Source organism: Opisthorchis viverrini (genome assembly GCF_000715545.1).
Source record: "Opisthorchis viverrini unplaced genomic scaffold opera_v5_158, whole genome shotgun sequence".
NCBI classification, from domain to species: domain Eukaryota; kingdom Metazoa; phylum Platyhelminthes; class Trematoda; order Opisthorchiida; family Opisthorchiidae; genus Opisthorchis; species Opisthorchis viverrini.
Genome location: NW_008751812.1, coordinates 426,104 through 447,610, shown reverse-complemented (window position 1 = coordinate 447,610; position 21,507 = coordinate 426,104). Strand labels below are relative to the sequence as shown.

At 42.4% G+C, this 21,507-nt stretch overlaps 1 protein-coding gene across 1 annotated transcript in view; it reads right to left on the bottom strand.

Moving 5' to 3' along the window:
• The window catches only part of T265_07038 (hypothetical protein), a gene marked incomplete at both ends in the record, with an annotated part of 73,522 nt that extends 52,217 nt beyond the window's left edge, over positions 1-21,305 (bottom strand). Inside the window, 7 exons of the mRNA XM_009172462.1 lie at positions 775-951; positions 2,683-2,906; positions 7,264-7,560; positions 8,804-9,106; positions 15,665-15,857; positions 16,083-16,223; positions 21,267-21,305. Of these exons, the coding sequence (XP_009170726.1) occupies positions 775-951; positions 2,683-2,906; positions 7,264-7,560; positions 8,804-9,106; positions 15,665-15,857; positions 16,083-16,223; positions 21,267-21,305 (1,374 nt within the window). The remainder of the gene's footprint in view (positions 1-774; positions 952-2,682; positions 2,907-7,263; positions 7,561-8,803; positions 9,107-15,664; positions 15,858-16,082; positions 16,224-21,266) is intronic.
• Positions 21,306-21,507: the final 202 nt, after the last annotated feature.

The following is a 21,507-nucleotide window of genomic DNA, read 5'->3' as shown; positions in this document are numbered from 1 at the left end:
TAATCAACATGCTCGATTATTTCGTTGAGTCCTGCGTGTGGCACATTCAAGCGGAGATTCATTCTGTAAAAGTGGTCCCAGTAAACAGGAGGACCGATGGACAGAAAAAAGTGATGGGACTGAAGTTGCACCTAACTCCTCTTGAAGTCGAGCCACAATGTCCTTTTGGTATACAGATATCATTAAGCTTTACCCGTAGAATAATATGACGGAACGTGCGGCTAAACTTAGACAGAATACAGCTCTTCCTGGCCTGGCTATGAAGTAAACATGCGGGAAATTCTCCATGCCACCTATTATTCGAACGAATATAGGTGCTGCGAAATGCAAAACGAGGACGTTGTTGCATAGTAATGAGTATCTGCCTTTCTGTGTCAGGGAACAAGAACTGATGAAAGGGCAGTTGCTTAGCGTTCGTACCCTAAATGCCCGCACACGTAAGTGAACATCTCTGATGTGATAGAAATCACTCGACCAACACATTTATTAGACCCCTGAGAAGGCAATGAAAACTAGAGAATGAGTCCAGTCGATTCCAGTTTGATCACCGAAGTTGAACGATCGAAGCTATTCAAGGTTTAGTTGGAAAGCCTCAATCAGCTGCACATAATTTCATAATGTGGGCCATCGAAGATTAGTTCATCTTTTTCCACATACCAATAATGCTTGATGAGATCTCGCCAACGTCACAAACGATAGATTTATTCAACTCAAAATATACATCGACTTGTTGTACTATGGTAAATCTTGCCAATAGTGAATGACTAAACTTACCATAAATTGCTGACCCGGAGATAGTGAAACACCTTGTACGCCACAAGCTATGCGAATGGTCGATGAAGAACGGCCGATGAGCTGAAGCGTTATGCCGCTCCGTGCGACTGATAGTGGTAGCGTTTCAAAAGAGAGAATATTCGACGACACACGACGAGTTCCAAAGATACTGAAGACCTTGAACGCAAACGGTTTTGCATACAGTGTGCAGTAAGTAGGAGTTGGTGGGAATTTAAAAATTAACTGCTTCTGGGTGAAAAACTTGGCTTTACAAACTGCTTGCGAAGCGATCCAATGACTTTAAAATTAATGAACTCTAAACTTTATAGCTTGATGCAGGTCATCATTTCAGTGTTTATAATAGTCATTTCTATTTATGAGCTGTTAGTGTCCACCAAAATAGTGCTTCATCTAAAATTCCTTGATGCGTAGAAGCACTAAAAACTGAACTAAAACGTTACCTAGGTTTGAAGAAAATGACGCAACTTCATGCCTATTGTTCACAAAACGCTTCATTTTAAAACAGGTCATTTCAGTCAGAAGCGTTGCCTCCGTTCTCATTTCGAATCTCTCGCGTCAATAGTTAAACATCTTCATTGCTATGCTACCACGCAGTTAAGTTAAGAATATGTTGAGGCACTTTGATCATATTTGTGCGCCACATTACACGAGTTAGACCAATCAAGGTGAGCATAGTAAAGTGCGTGACCTCAAAAAAAATAACTTTCCTGTATCCACGTAAAAAAAACAGAAAAGAAAGAGTAGCACTAGCCTGACATAACAGTAGGAACTGACTGTGATGCTCAGTAATGAATCATCTGAATCATCACACACTTAAGGTCACGCGAAGTAGACGCCATCTGAACTGACATGCTTGTGATTTCCGTTAAAAATTCTTCGGCTGTAATGGTTTCAGAAAGATTAACTTTAAACTTTGAATAAAACTAGAATCTAATGGTAGAGAATCATTTATAAATGAATGAACGTCGTCGTGAGACCAGAGACAGGTGGTGAAATATCTGGAATTATTTGCCATCCTCGTTTTTTTCGACCACTTCACCAGCAAAAGTGCTACTGGTACCAAATTCACTTTCGCGATCGCCTCACAAAAAAAGTTGTTCAGTGACTTGAAACTGTCTTGGACTCCACCGAAGTCCAAGGGAGACAGGACGTGTAAGTCACTTCAAATCTGATTGAACTGCAACTTATTGTTAAATTAGCCCATTGCATATCAAATGTTAGTGCACCAAAGATGTGATAAACACCTGTTTTAAGGTTGCTTAGGTGAGGTGACCAACTGGCCCCTCAAACAACTTATGATTTGATTTGGCAAAAACCAATAAATTATGAAGCGCCTCCAAAAGATAAGAAGTGGCGATTTGGTTCAGCTATTCTCAGCAAAGCTTTCATTTAAATAGCTGCTGCCAAAAAAGCTTCCATAGCTTATCAGTTTGGAGTGAAGGACGAGAACGAAAGACATAAGCTTTGACTGGAAGGACTGTGTCTGGTCAGTGTTGCGCGTTTACCTCAAATACCTTCAGCGAGTGGTGTGAGTATCGACGACGTGCATAGGTCAGTCTGGAATTTAAAACTCCTTCATCAGCAAATACAGCAAGGTTACTCTCAACATCCCGTACAGATAGCCTCCATTAAGGAGGACCGTGGTGAGGAGCTACTGGCATCCATAACTCATGAATAATAATAGCGATTAGGTTAGATTTTTTAATTTAATGCTTTTTTGTGTTTAGATAACCCGGATTTGGTTCAACTAATTGAACTCCAGTGCAATTAATCTTGTCTCATCCTGTAAGGCTTTGTATTGTTCCACACGGGTCGGAGACAGCGAAACGTTGCCAGTGCAATGCAGGTTAAAAATCACAGTTGTACTGGAAACGATGAACCACTAACCTGCACGCCATAAGCCGTATCCGCCTCCAAATTGTTGATAGAATAGCTCGTCTGGTCTGGTGGTATCAGTGGACTTGCTATCCGAGTTATAGTCAAATTTATTGGCCAATGTTGAACTTCGAATCCAGAAAGAGCACCGTTTCCATTTTTGGTTTCCGGTGGCAGCCACGTAACCAGGCATGAGTCGTGCTTGATATCGGTTACAAGGACGTCTTTTGGAAAACCTAAAATTGGCAAATTGGTCCATCTAACCAGCACTCAAAACATATGCAGGTCACTTATCTCAATGTAAAAAATGAGATGATCCAAGCATTGCCTTCCTAGTAGCATCAGTAGAGAGGTGTAGTTTATATTCTGAGTGTCCTGTTTGTACTGGCAGAAGTCGCCGTAACTGGAACGCCGCTGTAAATAAGGTGCTAACCTACTTTGACCATAGGAACCTAACAGTAACAGAACAGGGATAGGTAAAGTATAAAACATTCTGTGTTGTGAGGATGCATTGCAAACCCCTCGAATAGGCCAAATTCAGACTCTCAGCGAAAACTTTCATCACTGTAAAAAAAAGTGTAGTTAAATCTTTCGTCTGAGGAAGTTGGAAGACACAACGGTTTATCGTGATGCATGCAGCAAGTAGGACCATTCTTTTTCAAGCTATCGAGAGTTATCAACAAATGTAACTGATTCTAATGTTTAATGGTTCCAATCACGCCTTCACTTTTAAAACCCGATAAAATTCTAAGTACGTGACTTGGTGAATATCACGCCCCCAAGAAGATCACTGACGAACTGCGCAAAATTAGTTGGTTATTAGCTAGCATTTGCATACATATCACTCATCAGAATAGTTCTCCTCATACTGTGACATAACTATTTTGGTAGGTCTAAATCAACAGGTGACCGTGTTGGGATTAGGACCCCGGGCTTTCGACATGTAAAACAAGTAGGTTACCACTTTCGAGAAGTACGTTCATTTGCAAATCAATTTGGTTTCCATGAGAGACTCAACTGAATCCCTTGTTTATGATATTCTACACCACTTGTCCAACGATGCGTGCTGAACGCGCCTAAACGGATGAACCCGTTCACGTTTGAGCGATATGACCGCCCGGCTCGATAGCGCCAACGAAAAATCAGCAACTCTCCTGGCAATGTCGATCGAGTGTCCCATCTGGCAGGACTTCCTATTCGGGCAGTGTCTTGAGACCTGATGAATGATCCGGCAACCACCTTCAACCACTCAACAGTCGCCGGATGAATGCCCGAATTTTTCAGCAGCCGGTAGTTAGACAAGAGGGGCAACTCAAACCGTATGGTTGGTCATAGGGCAAAACTGTTTCCGTAACTTCTCGATGATGCTAAGACAGCCTGTTCTGCTCAAGAACGAAACAGGTGATCACCTGGTTAGGAAACTCAAAGGATGATTGACAGGAAGATTCTACTGGACAAAGCACATTTACAACACAGCTGGTTTGTTATGTATATGCAATTTATCTGTCGAATTCTTTTGGAATTTGACGCAACAGGACGGCATACCGTAACGAGAACATCGCTCGACTTTACACTGGATGCCCTGAAATTATAGGTACAATCGCCTGAAATAAAGGGTGTAAGGTGAAATCGCTAGTCTACTGTTGAGGAAACACAAATGCCAGCTGTTGTGGCAGCTACAACCACTGTACGACAAGTACGCGGTTATTACAGCTGACTTCAGCCACCCAGTTGAGTCCTATGGATTCAATGGGTCGATTGGATGCATTCGTCACATTTCACCCATTGTTCCGTCCTGGTTAGGAGTAAGAGAATTCCAAACGCATTCGCATTGTCTCGTCATGTCGACTGAGTTTCTCTATGGGGACCAAGAGCAGGCGATTGTCTTAGTAAATTCATCTAGGTACGGCGTGGAAGTGATATTTGACGTTCAAATCAACAAAAATCAGGCCGATTTTCTGAGTGACAGCAGGAGGTCGTCCTTAAAAAAACAGGTTCAATAAACAGCTAGTGTTACAGAACCGAGGCTGCATCCAAACCGACCCGCAGACTAGAGATTTTGCACGCAAACGTCGCACAATCTGCTGTCAATTCGGTTGTCATGACGAATCAACAAACAAGCACCAGCCAACCCGAGTGTAACATGAGCGATATTTTTGTGACCTTGGGACACGGCATAATCGCTTCATGAGATGCATAAGCAAGGTTACGAGGCAATGAGACGAAGTCCATGTGACCAGTCAGGTTTTGTCTTTCTGCTGGCGATTAGATAATATTTTGGTTGGTTAAATGCAAGCTACGTCAACCTAACGGAATTACGAACTTTGTGATGTAAGATCAACCTATGTAGTTTCTACAAAGACTGTGAACAAGTGTTTAGATGATCTAATGTTTGGGAGAATAATGTCCACACTACGAAAGCTATGTAATAGGGTGAGAGGAGAGAATTGCAGTTTAGCCTTTACAGCAAGGTGGAGTTATGTATTCGTCATGAAACCATATCCCTTTTTAGGCCAAAGTAAGCGATGCTTATGTCACGTAGCACAGCATCTCACATCGCTAAGGCGAAGTAAGAAAACTGCTGACCCAGACTCACGGTTGTTCTCGAGAAATCGCCTTCAACTCACAGGTAACTTAAGCACTTCAGATAAGTCACATACAGTAGCTTTTATGAGGAATAAACGCACTAGCGAACGGAGTTGTTGTTAATGGGAGACTTAGCTGAATCCCAGGTGAATCTGTCGTTGGTGATACCCTTCAACCGAAACAGTTGAACAAAGACATTCCCATAGTTCATTTGGTAGGGTTTTCAAGATATCTCCGTAAATTGTTCCCACAGAACACGACAAGGTGGAATAAACTGGTGTTGGGCTGTAGACGAGTTTTCAGCAGCCTCGTGAGTAGTTTGTTCCCTCGAGACTTTATTCTTCATTTCTTGAGGATTTCCAGGCGACGGTTTATGCGGAATACAATAAACGTTAAAGTGAACATGCAAGAAAGAATAGGATTGCACCATGTCTTAGAACTGAATAAGTCCAATTCAGTTCAATCAATTTATCAGCTATAAACCGTATGCCATAGACACATTGGTTCCAGCTGCTACAAATTTGCTCACCCTAAAACGGAAAAGTGGAATTTACAGAACCGAGCCTTGGAGGCGAAGGCATGTTCAATTTGTTCGGATATTGAGTGGCTACGCATTGAAGATGATAGCTTTGATGCACGAGCGCCACTGACTGCGCGATTGGGTCATTCTCGCCAATGTCATTAATCACTGTTTATTTAAGTCCCGGGGTTCCCCATCCAGGGAGACGGCAGTTGCTCACCCGACTAATTTTACTGGTTGGTGTTCTCGCACTTCGTTGCCAGGTCATACGTTGACCACCTCTGAGCACAGAACTCAAAAAAGGAGCCCTGTGAGGCGAACGGTCTTCTGGTATGCGGAGTACATGTCCCAACCAAGCAAGCAATGAAGCGTGAGTAATTCATCTGTCGTGTGAAAGTTAATTCTTTCAAGGACCATCTGGTGTACCTCAGCCTTGCCAATCCGATGTTCCCACCAGTGGAAGTCAAGAATGTTATTGGTACATCGAAAAAACGAAGAAAACAGGAAGGTTCATTCGAAAGTTTGCCAGGAAACGGAGGAGACCTAAGCAATATGTGACTCTGCATCCAGTCAAATGGAGACATTAGACAAACCATCACAAGTGTTACCAAGAAAGTTTGTGAAATCGATTCGCCTATCATAATCACAACAATCCTATCTTTCTTACAAAGCTTAGTGTCCCGCATTGGTCGAGTTCTCTAGTCCACTGTACAGTGAAGGAGGACAAAATCTGTCCACCCGCTTTGTTGACTGAGCTGGAAGTCCTGTTTTCAGTATTCCGAACCGCAACGGCAACATTCGTGACTAGTACGTTGCGACCATACACACTGGCAAACTGTATTTGATCCTCATGCATGTTCACCTGTGCTTATCATTCAGTCGATCAATAGTTCACTAGTGATCGTATCTGACGGATGTGACCTTGTTAACTTTTAACAAAACTTTCGGAGAAGTGGTGTACCGGAATAAATGGCCTCAAATCATTGTAAATTTCAAACCACCCGTGGGTGGCCAAGAAAGGTTCTGTTTTGTAGGAGGGGGGTTGTATAACTGGTTGAATAGCCTGGTTTCCGTTTCACGGATATGCCACGAATTTTCGAGAGACGGAGGGTATGGAGCCACATTTCAACCGCGTCATTCTCCAAAGGGAGGAATAATACCCAGATACCAACTGAGGTTTGGTAGTTTGGGTTTACTTAGCTAAGTTAGTTTTGATGTTATAACACTCACCAGAATGTTCACCAGAATAATAATGAGAAAATCATGGCTTCACCTGATGTCCATAAATGATTTTCATTATGTTCCGCTGAGTGACAAGCAATGATGGAGGCCTCTAAACAGCACGTGGTGGTCACTGCTCTTATTCGTTTCAAATGTGGGCAATAACCGACCGAAACTATAGAATCTGACAGCTATGTGTTTAGAATACTTGAAAAAATTAGGTGAAGTTGCAACATTGCAAGTGTAATATGTTAACCTATGCTCACCTTGTGCTTTCGTATCAAACGCCAACTCTGAGAATGGACCAATACCCATGGAATTCCTAAATGCCACCCGTACAACGTAATTGGTATCAGGCAGTAGTTTGGAAATACGCAAGGGAGGGGATGAGATAAGCATATCTGTTGGTTCTAGGACCACGTTGGTATCCGGCCGAATTTGAACAACCCAGTTCTTCAGTGAACCTCTACGCGCTGTGCAAGGAGGAGGGTCCCATCTTACAACTGCATCTGTAGCACTTGGGTCACCAATCAAATTTAGGTTCTGTGGAGCACCAAGCGGCACTATGGGAAAGTGAAAAGAGACATTGGGCAATCGTGATAAATAAAATGTTCGTGGTCAAATAATAGCCGAAGAAGTTTACTTGATTAGTATAAAGTAGGGGTAGTTTGATTCATTAGTATTACTGTAGCATGTGTATTGAAATCATAATCAAGAAGGAAAATGAACTTTACCAGGAAAACGATCACCAGCCCTTCTAGAAATGACACTACTTAAGAGGAACTTTTGATCGCGTTATTTACTAGGTCAAGCAAAACACACTGAGAATCGCCTTGAATACCCGTCAAAATTCAAAGCGGCAAGCATACTATATGACAAATAAATAAAGTCCTTCAGAATATGAAGTCTAGGACCACTGAATCACGCCTATGCAGGTTCAAACTGAGGATTGTAACACGCAAACTAATTAGCAGGCTGTTGACGGCAGGTTACATGTGTGCTGGAGGACCATGAGGGCTCAAATGCAGCATATTCTCTACCTTCCTTAATCCGCTTTCGGCGTTTGGATCAACAAGATACCATGAGAACAACAAGTGACCCAATGAACATTGATCACATAAAGCCGGCTTGTTAATCAGTATTGCAGTTGAGGTACCTCCAAATACCAGATCTCTATTCTCCCAAAACCTTACAGTTCTTCCGAAGAAACGGATCTCCCTAGTTAAGAACCAATGACGTACGGAAAATATCGTTTCTGTAATTTGTTTACGCTTTTCTCAAGCACGAAGCGGGGTTTCCTCACCCCTTGCACCAGAACTAATGAAGAGTTTCCTATCCATTTTGATCTAAGGAAACATGCTTACATTCTAGGTGCTTGTTTACTCCATTAGAATGCTACCTATCATGGTCTGTCTACTGTTGAGTTGAAAAAAGAATAAAAACATTAAGGGATTATAAGTTGATGACTAAAAAACTTGGCGCAGTAAACATTTTGAGTAAGAATGGAATGCATTGGCCGGCCAGGTAGACCGTTGAAAAATAATTCCACCTAAATGAGTGTCGATTTTATATGCTCCTGGATAGAAAAACTCCATTTCGGTAGTCAAATTTGTCAGTGTTTAATAATTTTAGCTAGATTATAAGTCATAGATGCGTTGCCTAAGCGTTTTGCGCCTTCTGTCCCTGGAGCCAACATTGTCAAGAATACCAAGAGATAGGCCAGTGTAAGGTGGTATTGGAGACTTGGTCTGTACCAATAGGAACAAACCTTTTGAAATAGATGGAAGAAAAAAGCATCTTACTCACCGTCTTCTTCGGTAGTGATGACGCGCGACAAATGGACGGTTTCTCCGCGCTTTGCTGTCACACCAAATGATTTTACTGAATACTGCACCCAAGGGTTAAGAACGACAGTGCATTTCAGCTGATCAATCGGTGCCTTGCAAGTATGTGTCTGTGCGTTCAATTCGGCTGTGGATAAATTTGCGCAGTCTCCAACCGAAATCGGTGTATAAATTACCTCCACCGTACGTACGTGAGGATTTGGGTGCAACCTCCAAAGAGCTGTAGCCGTGTAGCCCGAAACATTCAGATAAAATCCAGGCAGACCTGTAGGTCACAGGGAATATTTATTACTTTTGGCGGTGGAACACTGTGTGACCAACATGAGCTTTCCGTACTCGCGAGGGCTGTTGAAAAATGACAGATCATTTGCCACATGTTATTCCTATATGATTCTATTCTATTCCTATATGATTTTCTGTACTGCTGACTACATTGTTAATTTACGAATAAAAGTTGGCCTTCACTGCGACCTTTACGGTCTAAATGTGCCATGGTGCAACTGTGCCAACAAAGCCAAAGAAGAGTAACCAGATGAAGAGCGCCAACTCTGCCTCACGCTAGGAGCTTTCCGACTAAATGTTACCTAATTTATTATAACAGAAGACAGCGTAGAAAACTCCTATTGAGAGAAAAGTAAACATCACCCACATCGGGTTTAGGATTCAAAGAGGACTCATTCAGGTAATTTGGGATTTCAAACAAGGACATACACAAAAACCTAACAATCATTGGCTTCCTACATTTAAATCCATTGATCGTGCTTCCTTGGTAAAATACCTAACTGTTGATACTAATGAAATTCTCGTTACACTTTCTTATCAGTACGCTCCAGCGTCCGTGAGGATGATAGTGTTATCCTGCGTGGCCTTTGTGAAAGCTATCGTTTGACAGGTTTATACTTTGATTTTTCAGTGGTCAATTTTCAGAGAAAATTGCCATGTCTGTCGCCGTGAGTGTCCGATCTCCTCCTTTGTAGGACCTCAATGGTCGTGATTGTGTCGACGATATAGCGCTACTTGGTTCACAATTTACGCAAATAGACGGGCAAGTACGCAATAATAGGGAGCAAGAAAGACGGCCCAATCCAGCTTCACTAAAGTCCATATTGCAGCCAAGGTCAGATGTCAGCGGATTTGCCTCAAAAAATCAGATGGATCAAAGCACTACAATCCCGTGTCCACTTTGTGTCCAGATTTAACAAGCTCGTGAAACCTTCCCTCGAAATGACTTCTGAAAGTACAAAAATGGCAACTGATCGGACAAATGTTGCCAAAAGTTTGTACGCTATTTCCATATATTCAAAGCCAGAAGTACTGTTACAATTCTGTACTCATCCAGTATCGAAATTAACAATGGCATCCGAATTTTCAGATATGGCGAAAATAATTTGTTATCTAAATGTCTACATCGCCGACGGAGTGCTAGGATCACCAAAGTTTACCTCAGTTTCCTCCAGCTTAGCATTTCTGGGGGGAGCATAAGGCTAACTCTTCGTGAAGGAACTCCTTTGGCAATCCCGTTTGCACACCAACTTGGACTAAACTGGATTGTTATATCTGCTGATTCGTCAATCTGTGGTATCTGCTGCTGACCCGCTCCAGTGCCTAGTTGCCGAAAAAGACTACAGAATGGAACACAACAGCTATCTTCGAAACAAGTGAGTGCGAGAGCGTGAGTGCGTGCGGATGCAAAAATTACAGCGGTCTCAAGCTATTTACTGGACGGACACTGTTTGAACTTGGTCCAATGCTGACGCACACGGTTTGGCTTTAGTACGAAGCTGTGGCGTGCTGCATATTGCGGGGGCGTTGTCTGACCCTGATCAACGTTGACTCGCGTTGTCTGGTTAGCATCTAGCAGAGCTGAGAGTCTCGGTAGATTTCGGGCATTCAGTGGTTGCTTTCGAAAAACTGACCTTCCTGATATGGATACTCACCCGAATCCAGCTGAGCTTCTCATTTATGATCGTCTGATGGGACTGAAACTACCCGACAAACCCAAAGGACGGGAAACCTGTCTTCGGTTGTTGAAGAGTTTCCAGTAATCCTATGAGTAGTGTGCTACATCTAAAAATGTATTGTAACATCTTTAATATCCTACCCAACACAAGGCAGTCTTTTTACCACTTTCGGTTAAAACGTACCCTAATAAAGAGGATATTTATCTGAATTAACTTGTGCACCCGGTAAAACCAAAGTAGTGTGCAAATGAGAGCGTTTTATGAATGACTACTTCTTTTATCCTACGATGGTGGTGATGCAGTTGCCGTGATGTCTATTGTTCTAGGAGTCTCAAAGCCTAAGAGCCCACTGAAAATTAGTCATTTTGCTGGAGGACTGAGTGCTCTTATATTCTTTTGCTCACTCCAGAAATATAAGCAAAGTGATGAGAAGAATCTTCCTTGGTGAATACTCTTGTTAGAGAACCTAGAAAGTTCGCAAAATCTGTAACGCATGTTATGCCCAACAGTTAGTGACGTTATTGCCTCAAATTGAAGGCAGAGTGTATCGGAGTTGGAAAAAATATATTGTGTCAGTTAATCTACCAGAACGGTGAAAAACACTGTATGCTTGCTACCGTCCCGCACTTCATATATCACCCGACGCATCGATATGTGGTTGCCGAGTTTATTAGTGAGCATCTTTAGACGAAATATTCGTCGTTAAACCAAAAAACCTAGCCGTGAAATTTAAACTATTTGAAGAAGTACAGTGCGGTAAATTTTCTTGGTCTCTGAGTTAGTTGAAAGCTCCAGTACATAGATACTACGTGGCTGTTTATTTAGAACACCGGGTATACAGCGTTACGAATTTGGGTTTTCACAAAGTGATGGCAGCTACCAGACGAAGACAGAGTAGTAAAAGCATATTATGTAAATAGAACACATGTTGAAGAGAGGCAAAAGTAAGAATTAAGTTAGGAGCGCGTGTTGCATGTTTCATAGATGAGGAAGAATGTTTTTTGGGCGATGTAAGAAAAGATCCGTGAGGACAAGCTGAAAATACCCGGCACTGATCTATCGAGTAGAATCGCTATTATCTCCGACGTCTGTCGAAACACCTCAAGTTTTTTCTCTTTGACATTTTTTGTTCTGTCACGAAATCCATGACAGCAGCTGTTACGACGTTTTCGCGCCTCTATTTTGCATTTTATTTGATTGCCATGCAAAATGTTGCCCATGATAAGCACACTATAAAGAAGACATGCAGTCTGTTTAAAGTTGAAAAACGCGGCTTTATATGTTGGGTTGTCTACTCTTGGTATGTTTAACTTTGAAACGCTTGCATACTGTTTGCAAACATTATCTTACAGTAGATTTTGTTGTATCCTACTCGCATGCTGCCTGGATTAACAGATTGTAGTTGAGTATGTTTGCTCGTTGTCTGAATTCAATTAACCATATTCCTGCAATTCCAACTCAAAGAGTCGCTTTCAAAAAATGGCCTTTCTGTTGAGCAATATTGTGGTTTCTCCTACTGCGCGCAGCATTTGTAGGTTGTTGAACTGGGGTAAAACCTCACTATGGTCATCCCCATTAATCTGACTTTTGCTAATGATGCAGAACTTGAGAGCCTTAAATACTTTAGACGCACCTGATTCAGTCCGGTGCGTATTACGTGCACTCAGCATCCTCGAATCAAGCAAGTCCCTCCAGATTTGAGTTAACCGTTTGCATCATCAGCTTCAAGCGATGTCTGTGCAGCTCATTATTTACATGTTCTTCTTCAAAACATCCTCAGAAACACCTTTACTCGGCTGTAAATACCATAACCGGTATTGCGCGCCTTTTATTGAACAAAAGAGGTCTATGGTCTATGTAACGCGCCAACAAGCTTGGAGGATCTTTCTCGTGCTCCATTAAACAATGTTTGTTTCTCAAATAAAGTAGGGAAGCACACGTCTCTTTTTCAGATCTTAAATTTTTGTTTTATTTACATAACACGCGTATTTGACTGTTTATGGCAAAAAGCACCATCCACTTAGTGAAAATCTAAGCTTATAACGCTTTGGTCTTGATAAACCAAAACACGTTAGCTACACACATGTACTTCAGCTTAGCTTAATAAATAGAAAGTTTTAGTTGTACTAACCCTCATAAACAATGTTAATTGTTTTGAGGCGGCCTGGTTACTAACACTTGGTACATCTCAGTTCAACAGCCTGTATATTTTGTGTCGTTGTACGCTTCAGCCAAAGGCGGCGTGAGCTATGCCGGTGATCCTTTACACCATCATTTATTGTGAATTTATTCCTGAAAAACCAAAAGAACTGTTATATCAGAAAGTATTAGAGCATTTGAGTTGGTCAGATTAGCCCAGAAGAAGCACATCCGCGTTTTCGTTCTGGAGGTAGACTGTAGAAATAACTTCTACAGTTATGTGGACGACACTGCTTGGTCCTAATCTACAGTTATCTTTCGTGCGGGAACTCGCATTTTGTTTCACAGCTGCCAACAGATGCAATCTAGCCATGGATCAAGCTGCCAGCGGGGAGCAACCATTCGGAATTTTTCTTCATTCTACAATGCGCAAACTGTTTCAAACCAAGCTATTTCCTTGACACACGTATTGGCTTATGTTTGCTTCTGACCCACATGGACTAGCGTGAACCCATTATACCATTACTTTTCACCCTAATTTCATTGACATAATCTGGATCAAAAGCCAACAGTGGGATTTTAGGAAAGTAAAAATAAGGGCATTATGTAGAATAGATGTGCGACCAAAAGTACTTGCTGTCAGTGAGTCGTCCTTCCAGAAACATTCACTGACTCTGTGAACAGTGAGCTGCTCTTCTCAAAGTCAAAATTCGCAAGCATGATGGCATGCACAAATACCTCAAATTTAAATCATACAATAACTAGAATTGAAAAAAGGAGGGCCGGTGGGCAACAATATTCCAAAAGATGAAGATAGCGGCCATATTGCTTCAATTAGCTCCGTTTATCTACTAGGAAAGGTTAAAAAGCTATATACATAATTTGTGTGCCATTCATTTGCAGAGCCGTTCTCCTAAACGATAAGTTAAGCATGTTGAGGATATAAGCCAGTAGCAAAGCAAATTACAGGTCAGTATGTCACCGAGATGAAAAAATGTTCAAAATAAAGGTAGCTTTTGACTTATTTATCCGTGGTTACTTACTCTTGGTTTGAAACAGGTCACCGCACACCGCTACAAAAGCGGGTCACTTCCTTTGAATGTAGGTGATATGTCATAGAAACAGCCTTTTCACATCGCACACTAAATCATAATTCAAAACAACCTGTCTTTTACTCAGATAAAACTGACCGCAAGGTCCTACGTTTGCTAAAGTTTCCTTAAATGGTGATTTGAAGATTTGTTGACTTTTAATCTGCTCTTATCTACAAGGGGTCAGGTAAATGTTCAACTTTAGATTGGAAAGAACAGTAAACTGCTAAATCGTTCCAAAGATATGATGCCTGTTTTATCCTCTGAGGTTTCTGCTCTTGGCCAGCGGTAAGAAAGAAGGTCCTGCAAACTACACGTTATTTCATGATAGCTCTTGGAACGTAAAATCTTTAGAGATTCACATGACTAGCACATTATCGTTTGTAACCTGAATGATTACGAAGTTCACACTACTTGTTTTTCCCCACCCCGTCTATAATGCATTGCCGAATAAGGGCTGCAAACAGTACATAAGATTTTGTCTGTGCTGTCTGTGCTGAGTTAGTCGAAGTTCATCTTATAGACATTAATATTACTCATAACGGATTCTTCGTGTTTCAGAAGTGATTCAACAGGCCCAGTAGCAGTCGAAATATATTAACCAGTTCCATTTGCAAGCCCATTACTCCACAAAACAACTTTCATATGTTAAAAACTTTACTTCCTAGCTATTTTGTGGTAAAAGTGATCATTTTATGCGTTTTAAGGCTTTCAAATAGCTGTCTCTAGCCAATAAATCCTCCCGCAAGGGCATTCACGATTATACCGATGTAACAATATTACAACACGTTAACTCAGAAACATCCAAATTTTAGTTTGTTACTGTTGCTGTTTATCCGACAAAATCGCAAAAACTAGGACTTTTATTTAATGAAATTATGTCTTTGTTTGCTTTTGATTAAGTTTGGGTCCCATAAAATGTCACACAATTTATTCAATAAGGGGTCCACTGCGACGTCTGTGTACCACCGGAGACCAAATGAGCTATCCTAACCGTCATTACTGATTAGATGGCAAAAACCAAATGGCAGAAATTACAGTCACTCGTCAGTGGGTGAAGCGCACCGCTAGCAACTGTGATACAGCACAAATTTGGATAACACCATAGCATGAGTGCCGTAAAATTGGAGTCTTGCAAAGACGATCAACCGTTGCTAGAATTTCTCAACCGAGGATTTCACCGAAATGTTAAAGCTTCCAAAGACAAAAAGCTAAAAACTTGCGGCATCCTGAAACCGTTTTGAAAAAAGTAGCTACGCTCACAAACCCTGAAAAAATTCAAAGGAATCTGACGCATTTTCTCCCAGAACGGGTTCCACAGATAGTTGACGAATCTTACAAAAGCTTAGGTGGACATATTCATAATGCAGAGCCTAGATTCCAAAATTAAAATGAATTAAAAATGAATTAAAAATTAAAAGGCCAAAGGGATTTCATCCCTCAAACCTTTCTCTAGAGAGTGCACAAATTGACAGTGAATGCTGCCATTTGGGTTTTCACAGACTTGTATGCCTTGCCAACGTAGTCATGTAACAGAGTTATGGGTTCAGCCACATATTAGTTCGAAGGCTGAAGCGGCGTGGCGCATGGAAGGGCGTTGTTACACAATATGACATCTAATTCGGAACTTACTCAAGCACTGAGCGGAAATTGGGTTTGTCACGGGGCTAGGTATGCCAGTTTCCGTGTAATAGTCAGGTGGAAATGGCACACGAAAGTCTGCGCGAACACTGAACACGTACTTTGAATCTTGGTCTTTCGGGGCAAAGTGATATGTGTATTGCGTTGCATTGGTCGGTTTCGTGTGCGACCTAACTGGAATTAACTGGCTTTCAGAGGACAGTCGATAGAGAACTCTAAATTTGACGATGAAATATAAGTGAAACAAACATTACACATAGCGCACGATGTCTGAAGACCCAGAGTAGTTAGCACCAGAAAATGCTGGCCACGACAAAATTATATCAGTGCAGTCAGTGGAAACATCTGGGCTGTTCAGCAGCTGTGTACGAACTATAAACGAAATATAACCATTGAATAGTTAACGAACCGCCCTGGCAGCCAGGACCGTAGTATCGACGCCTGCATCGGTTTTTTCCCATGCAGTTTCCATTCGTTGGCTCACATATGTTTTCGGGCTCACAGTTGCACCTTGAGGAACAGTCAATCCCAAATTTCCCCTGTGGGCATTCTAAGGATTAAAAAAAATAAAATATTGGGTAAGTGGTTACGTTGCTGACACAGCGGAAATCCGGTATATCCTGGACTGCAGCTGCCAGAGAGACATCCAACTCCCTCATTTCTAGCGTCGCATTCGCCTCCTAGGCAGTGACATACCAGTGAGCAATTTGGTCCAAAGCTCAGTGGCTGTTTAAAACAGGGAGCTATATTTCTATTAAAAATTGGAGGGTGTCGGCTTACTTGAATATATCAGATGGAGGACTCCAGCATAAATAACCAATAAACGACTCCACATGGCACCTGGATACCTGAACCGACCAGCCTTATTATCCGCGGAATGTCATATCGGTCGTTTGAAAACAACAGTTGACCTGTTTGGGGGATTTATTTCGAAAATTGACCTGGTAAAACGCGGAATCCTAATCACAGTGAAAAGGGTGAAAATAAACCAGAGAAGACGAAACAAAATTGCAGGTTTGAGCCGGACTTCGATTCCGCTCCATGAATCAGCAAATTTGAGAGGCCATCAGACTGCCCAAAAGGCTTGATATACTTTTACTAAGCTGACAAATTGGTAATCAGTATTCGCACAATGAAATAGAAATGTGAGCTTAAATTAGAATGATTTTTGGTTTGATCACGAATGCAACAAAATTCAACATTTTGGCGCAAGAATTCCTACTTTGCTCTTGAAGCTTTGTAGCTAAGAACATTGCACGGCTAATGGTCCCGAGCCTACTTGCAGAAGCAGACATCAACAACTTTCTCCGGGACTACCTCTACCACATTCAACCACATCAGGCATCGGCTATGTCCCTGTCTTGAACTTGCCAGGATGGTGTAACTGTGACTTCCAATTTCTTACGATGTCTGTGTCATGGCAATGCATATTCGCAGGTTAAAGCAATGAGAACAAGGGTCACTGCGCTGTGCTGACAAAGCACCATTGATCCGGTACAAATTTGACGTGCGACTCCTACATTTCAATGGATACATATGTCCGGAAAGTGGCTCGAGGACACCATTAGCGACAATCGTTCCTCGAGGCTCATAATGGAGGGTTAGGAGCATTTAACCAGACCGATAGTGTTGTGGCAGTAGTCTCCGCCCACGACTGACCACTTTGGTTAAATGCTTCCAATAAGTTCAAACCCTATTTTGGAGCCCCCAAGTTATACAAAGCTGGAAAAAGCATAGATTTTTACGGTGTAACTGCCAGGAAACCTCGAATCACACCCTGATCAAAGCGACAACACGGAGACCCTACAAATTGCTACTAGGCAAACATCTCTGACTCATTGAGGACATCTGTATTGTCAACAAGCAATGATTTACAGGGACACCTCCCTCTGCTTAACAGCCTGCATTTCATGCAACAAGCAGGATCGATGAAAAGCGCATAACCTCACGATTAAGTCGTCTGAGAACTCTGCCTGCGTTTACTTCTACTCCCTCGTACGTCAGGGTGGCCGAATTAGTTGGTGCACCTACTCCGTTTCAGGAACCAAACCTTAGCCCGCATTGTATGGGATATTTCAGTAGGGTCGAACGTCACAGCTCAAAACGGCTGACAGACAATACCCTAAACAAGTAAACTCCAGAGCAACACGAACCATAATTGAACGAACGCGCACAGGTGCTTTTACTGTGGAAGACGCTTGTGCTAATGAAGCCATCTAGAGTACGGGAACTCCAGTCTGGTTGGCTCAGATGTAAACAACCTGCTAACCGAATCAGCCCTTCGGTCTGTTGAAAGGACTGGTCGGTGTCACGCCTTCATCTGCTGAAGCAGTCCTCATTCGTAGCAGGTATGTCATACTGGCCTTCCAAGCATATGCGCCCTGAGGAGCGTCGGTGGCCAGGTGATAGAACCATCAGAACGATGGTCTTCGTTAGTGCGACTACACTGCGTTTCCCCGAGCCTTGGTATTTTAGGAGTCCCCGTGTGCCATATAGACTCTGGGGCTTTCTCCCTAACATTGTGGTCCTCGTACCTTGGTTCACTTTCGGCGTACTTGGAGTAAGCTACCATTTTCTGGATACGGCATGTCTTTTTAGAAGCAGTTCACGGAACAAGATTTCTAAGAGGCCTTTTAACTAATGTTTGGCCCACGGACCCGTTTTGCCAGGCTTTTTGCAGTAGAGAGGCTAAGGAAATCGTCTGGGGCAGGACGAACTATAGAGAGATTGGTTTCCTTTGCGGTCAACCAACTCGAGTCGGTTAGGCTGTGAAAAACTCTGCCAGTACATCTTCACCAAAACCGTCGTATTATGAGGGCTCCCCCACACATGAGGACGACTGGTTTTACTTGGATAGTTCCAGAATTATGCCGCCAAATCCAAATTGTAGGAGAATCCACTTCCAGCCGCTTCACTATCAGATGTGAATCAATGCTGGAATGAGATTACCGCCGCTCTGCACGGTGCCGGAAGTTCATCAGACTGGATATCAAGCAGAATGGTGACACCACCTGAGGTTTGGGGACGTCTACTGACGAATCCGATCAAAGTGCGGCTCAAAAAATTACCGGACGTCAGGTTAAAGTGAGCCTGCGCGCTGAAAGTCAAGGCTGACGGCAGAAAGTGTCAGATGAAATAAGTAAAACCTAGAAATCGAAAATGCTTGCTTGACTGATTCTCAAGGGAGGCTTGTTAGCGAAACAACGAAATTTAGATGGTACAACAATGATGAATAAATAATGCCTTAACCATTGGGCTAAATTATTCAAACAGTGGCTCCGGTGGCCACCCGTTTCTGCTAATTTGGGTACCGTAGTTCGAATAGAACCCTGGCCGTTGAATTTGGAACCGCTGAATTTGGCGTCCTCAAAAGTTTTTGACTACCCACTTTCTCCCCGTAGCCATAGAACTTATGGAGTGAATGATGGTGTGCTATCTGTATTGTTTAAATATAAGAGTTTGGTCCTTGTTCACCGCTTATTTGATCTATTGGCCTATATTTATGAAACAAAGACTCCCCCGGATGGCTCGGATGAATTGATGATGGTGCCCATTTTCACACGAGTTCAGTAGTCTCAACCTGGCTCCAGTCGTAAAGAGATCTTTCAGTTACTCCTCTTTCGTCGTTCTATAATAACTATTAGAACACCGACTCAAGTGCACCAAACGAGATTCCGTCCCGGTGAATGTTTAGTTGACGGTATCTCTGCAATCGGACTATAGTGCAGGCTCTTTTGGTTTATAACTGTGATACTGCCTGTTCCAGCAGCCTTACTGAAACGCCTTCATGTGTTCGACAACCGTTGTCTCAGAACCATAGCTCGTGTATTCTGATGCATGAGAATCCATGATAAGACAATAAGAGAGCTAGCGCTTGGTTTTGTAACAAAGAATTTCGTCGAAGAAATCGTTCAGCACCAGAAATTGATTTAGTTTGGCCGTATATTGCGCATACCAAAATATTATCTGTTGAAAAAATGCTCTTCTTTTTACAATTCTGGGTCGCGTTGGCAGATATTTGGACAACTCTTGAGCTAGAAGAAGGGTATGGAGGGGACTAATAAACGTTTGGGCGATGTCGGTGCTACTCTCCTACCAGAGTGAGGGCCGCGTGACACTTACTGCGCCCGGTAAAGGAGGCTGCAAGTTATGCATGCTTTTCGGTTTCAATAACGTTCTTTCTTATAGTTTCTTTCCCAAATTTCTAACCTTGGAATTTCGGCGGGCTAGCACTGAGTTTCTCCCACACCCGGTATTTTTACACCAAGAAACCTTTGAACAAACCATGATTGCACAGCAGCAAAGGATGAGTATTAAACAGAGGTTATGATCTCGATTATGACGGTGGGTCTGGAAAGTTGGAACCAACAGAATAGCATTATTATTCAGAATCTAGGTGCTGAGCTGGGGCCATCGGCTTTTAATGTGTGTGTGGTAATTACGACCAACCGTCAGTGGCATTGAACCTAGTGCGCGCCCTAAATAAAAGTGACATAACCAGCTTCAGCTCACGCAGGAAGCAATGATTGAGCGGGGTGAACAAGTGAACGATTCTTTGGAGGCATGAAATTTGAATGAAGTATTTCGGTGTTTTTTAAAGGCTAGTATTTATAAATACGCTTATGAAACCCGTATTTCTGGTCTATACCAATATCTGCAAATCGTTTTTGTTCAATTTCGCAAAATGATAATTCCGTATGAATCAGTTGAGGATGAAGCTACAGGTCTAGAAGCACGACAAGCAAAACATCTCATCGAATGAATACCCGCAGTCTTGACAGAACAAGCAGTGACCCCACAAACAATCATTTGATGAGTCCCTGACTGTTAGCTAGGGAACATGTTTACCCAATTGTGTATGTGAAAGAAAACCATGAATTCTATTATCTCCCGCTTTGTACTTCCGCAGATCTGTTGCTTTGGTTTGGCAGTACGGTGAAACGCTACTCCTGAGCAATAGCATCCTGGACTTGTTTGTGTGCCAGGAACAACAGTGCGGTTTTTTTGTGATAAGCTCCCACCCCAGCAAGCCTTGCAGATCCGTGCACTTTTTGAAAGCTCTATACATGCACGTGGTTCCTGTCTATGAAGAATAACGCTGCGGAGTCTTGCGTCGAGGATGGTCAAACGAACTGAGCCAAAATTTCCTATTCTTGCAGGGCAAAAGCTATCTGCATCGAGAATGCAACCCAGGGATCGCACGAGCACTACGCAGGGTAGTAAGCAAATGATAAAAAATGAGATTATTTTCCATCGGGTAGGGGGCATACGAATTAAGACATGGTCGGACCGTTAGGATTTGAACTTGATGGGTAACACCACTACAAAGAGGGAAGAAACAATGAACAAGCACGCTTTTAACGTGATAAGTAATCGTAGATTGATAAAAAAAGCTAGAGCGAGGCATGGGGACGACTGGGTTGATTTGAACCAAAAAACCGGTTACTGAACGTGAGTGACTTTGAATGGCTTAGTAAGTGGCTATGGCCAAAAAAGCACAAATGGCGACGGCAATATTAACAATCCCGAGACGGCAACAAAAGGCAAGTTTGGTCTCAAAAATATGGTTTACACTAAAATTGACTTGACTTACTGTTGCCGATTTTGGATGGAATTCATGTGTAGAAGACATTTACAAGAGAGATGTGGCACTAATGCATAGGGCCAAACAGCATCGTGACTAATATCATTTCACTTATAAAAATGGTAAACTGAAATCGTGGAACCGGGATAATTAGATACAATCGAAGGGCTTGGCTGGTTCAAACGAACTCGTCCAAGAGGTTGGTTGGACTAAGTAAAAATTTGCTGTCCGTTACAATAAAAAGCGGGAA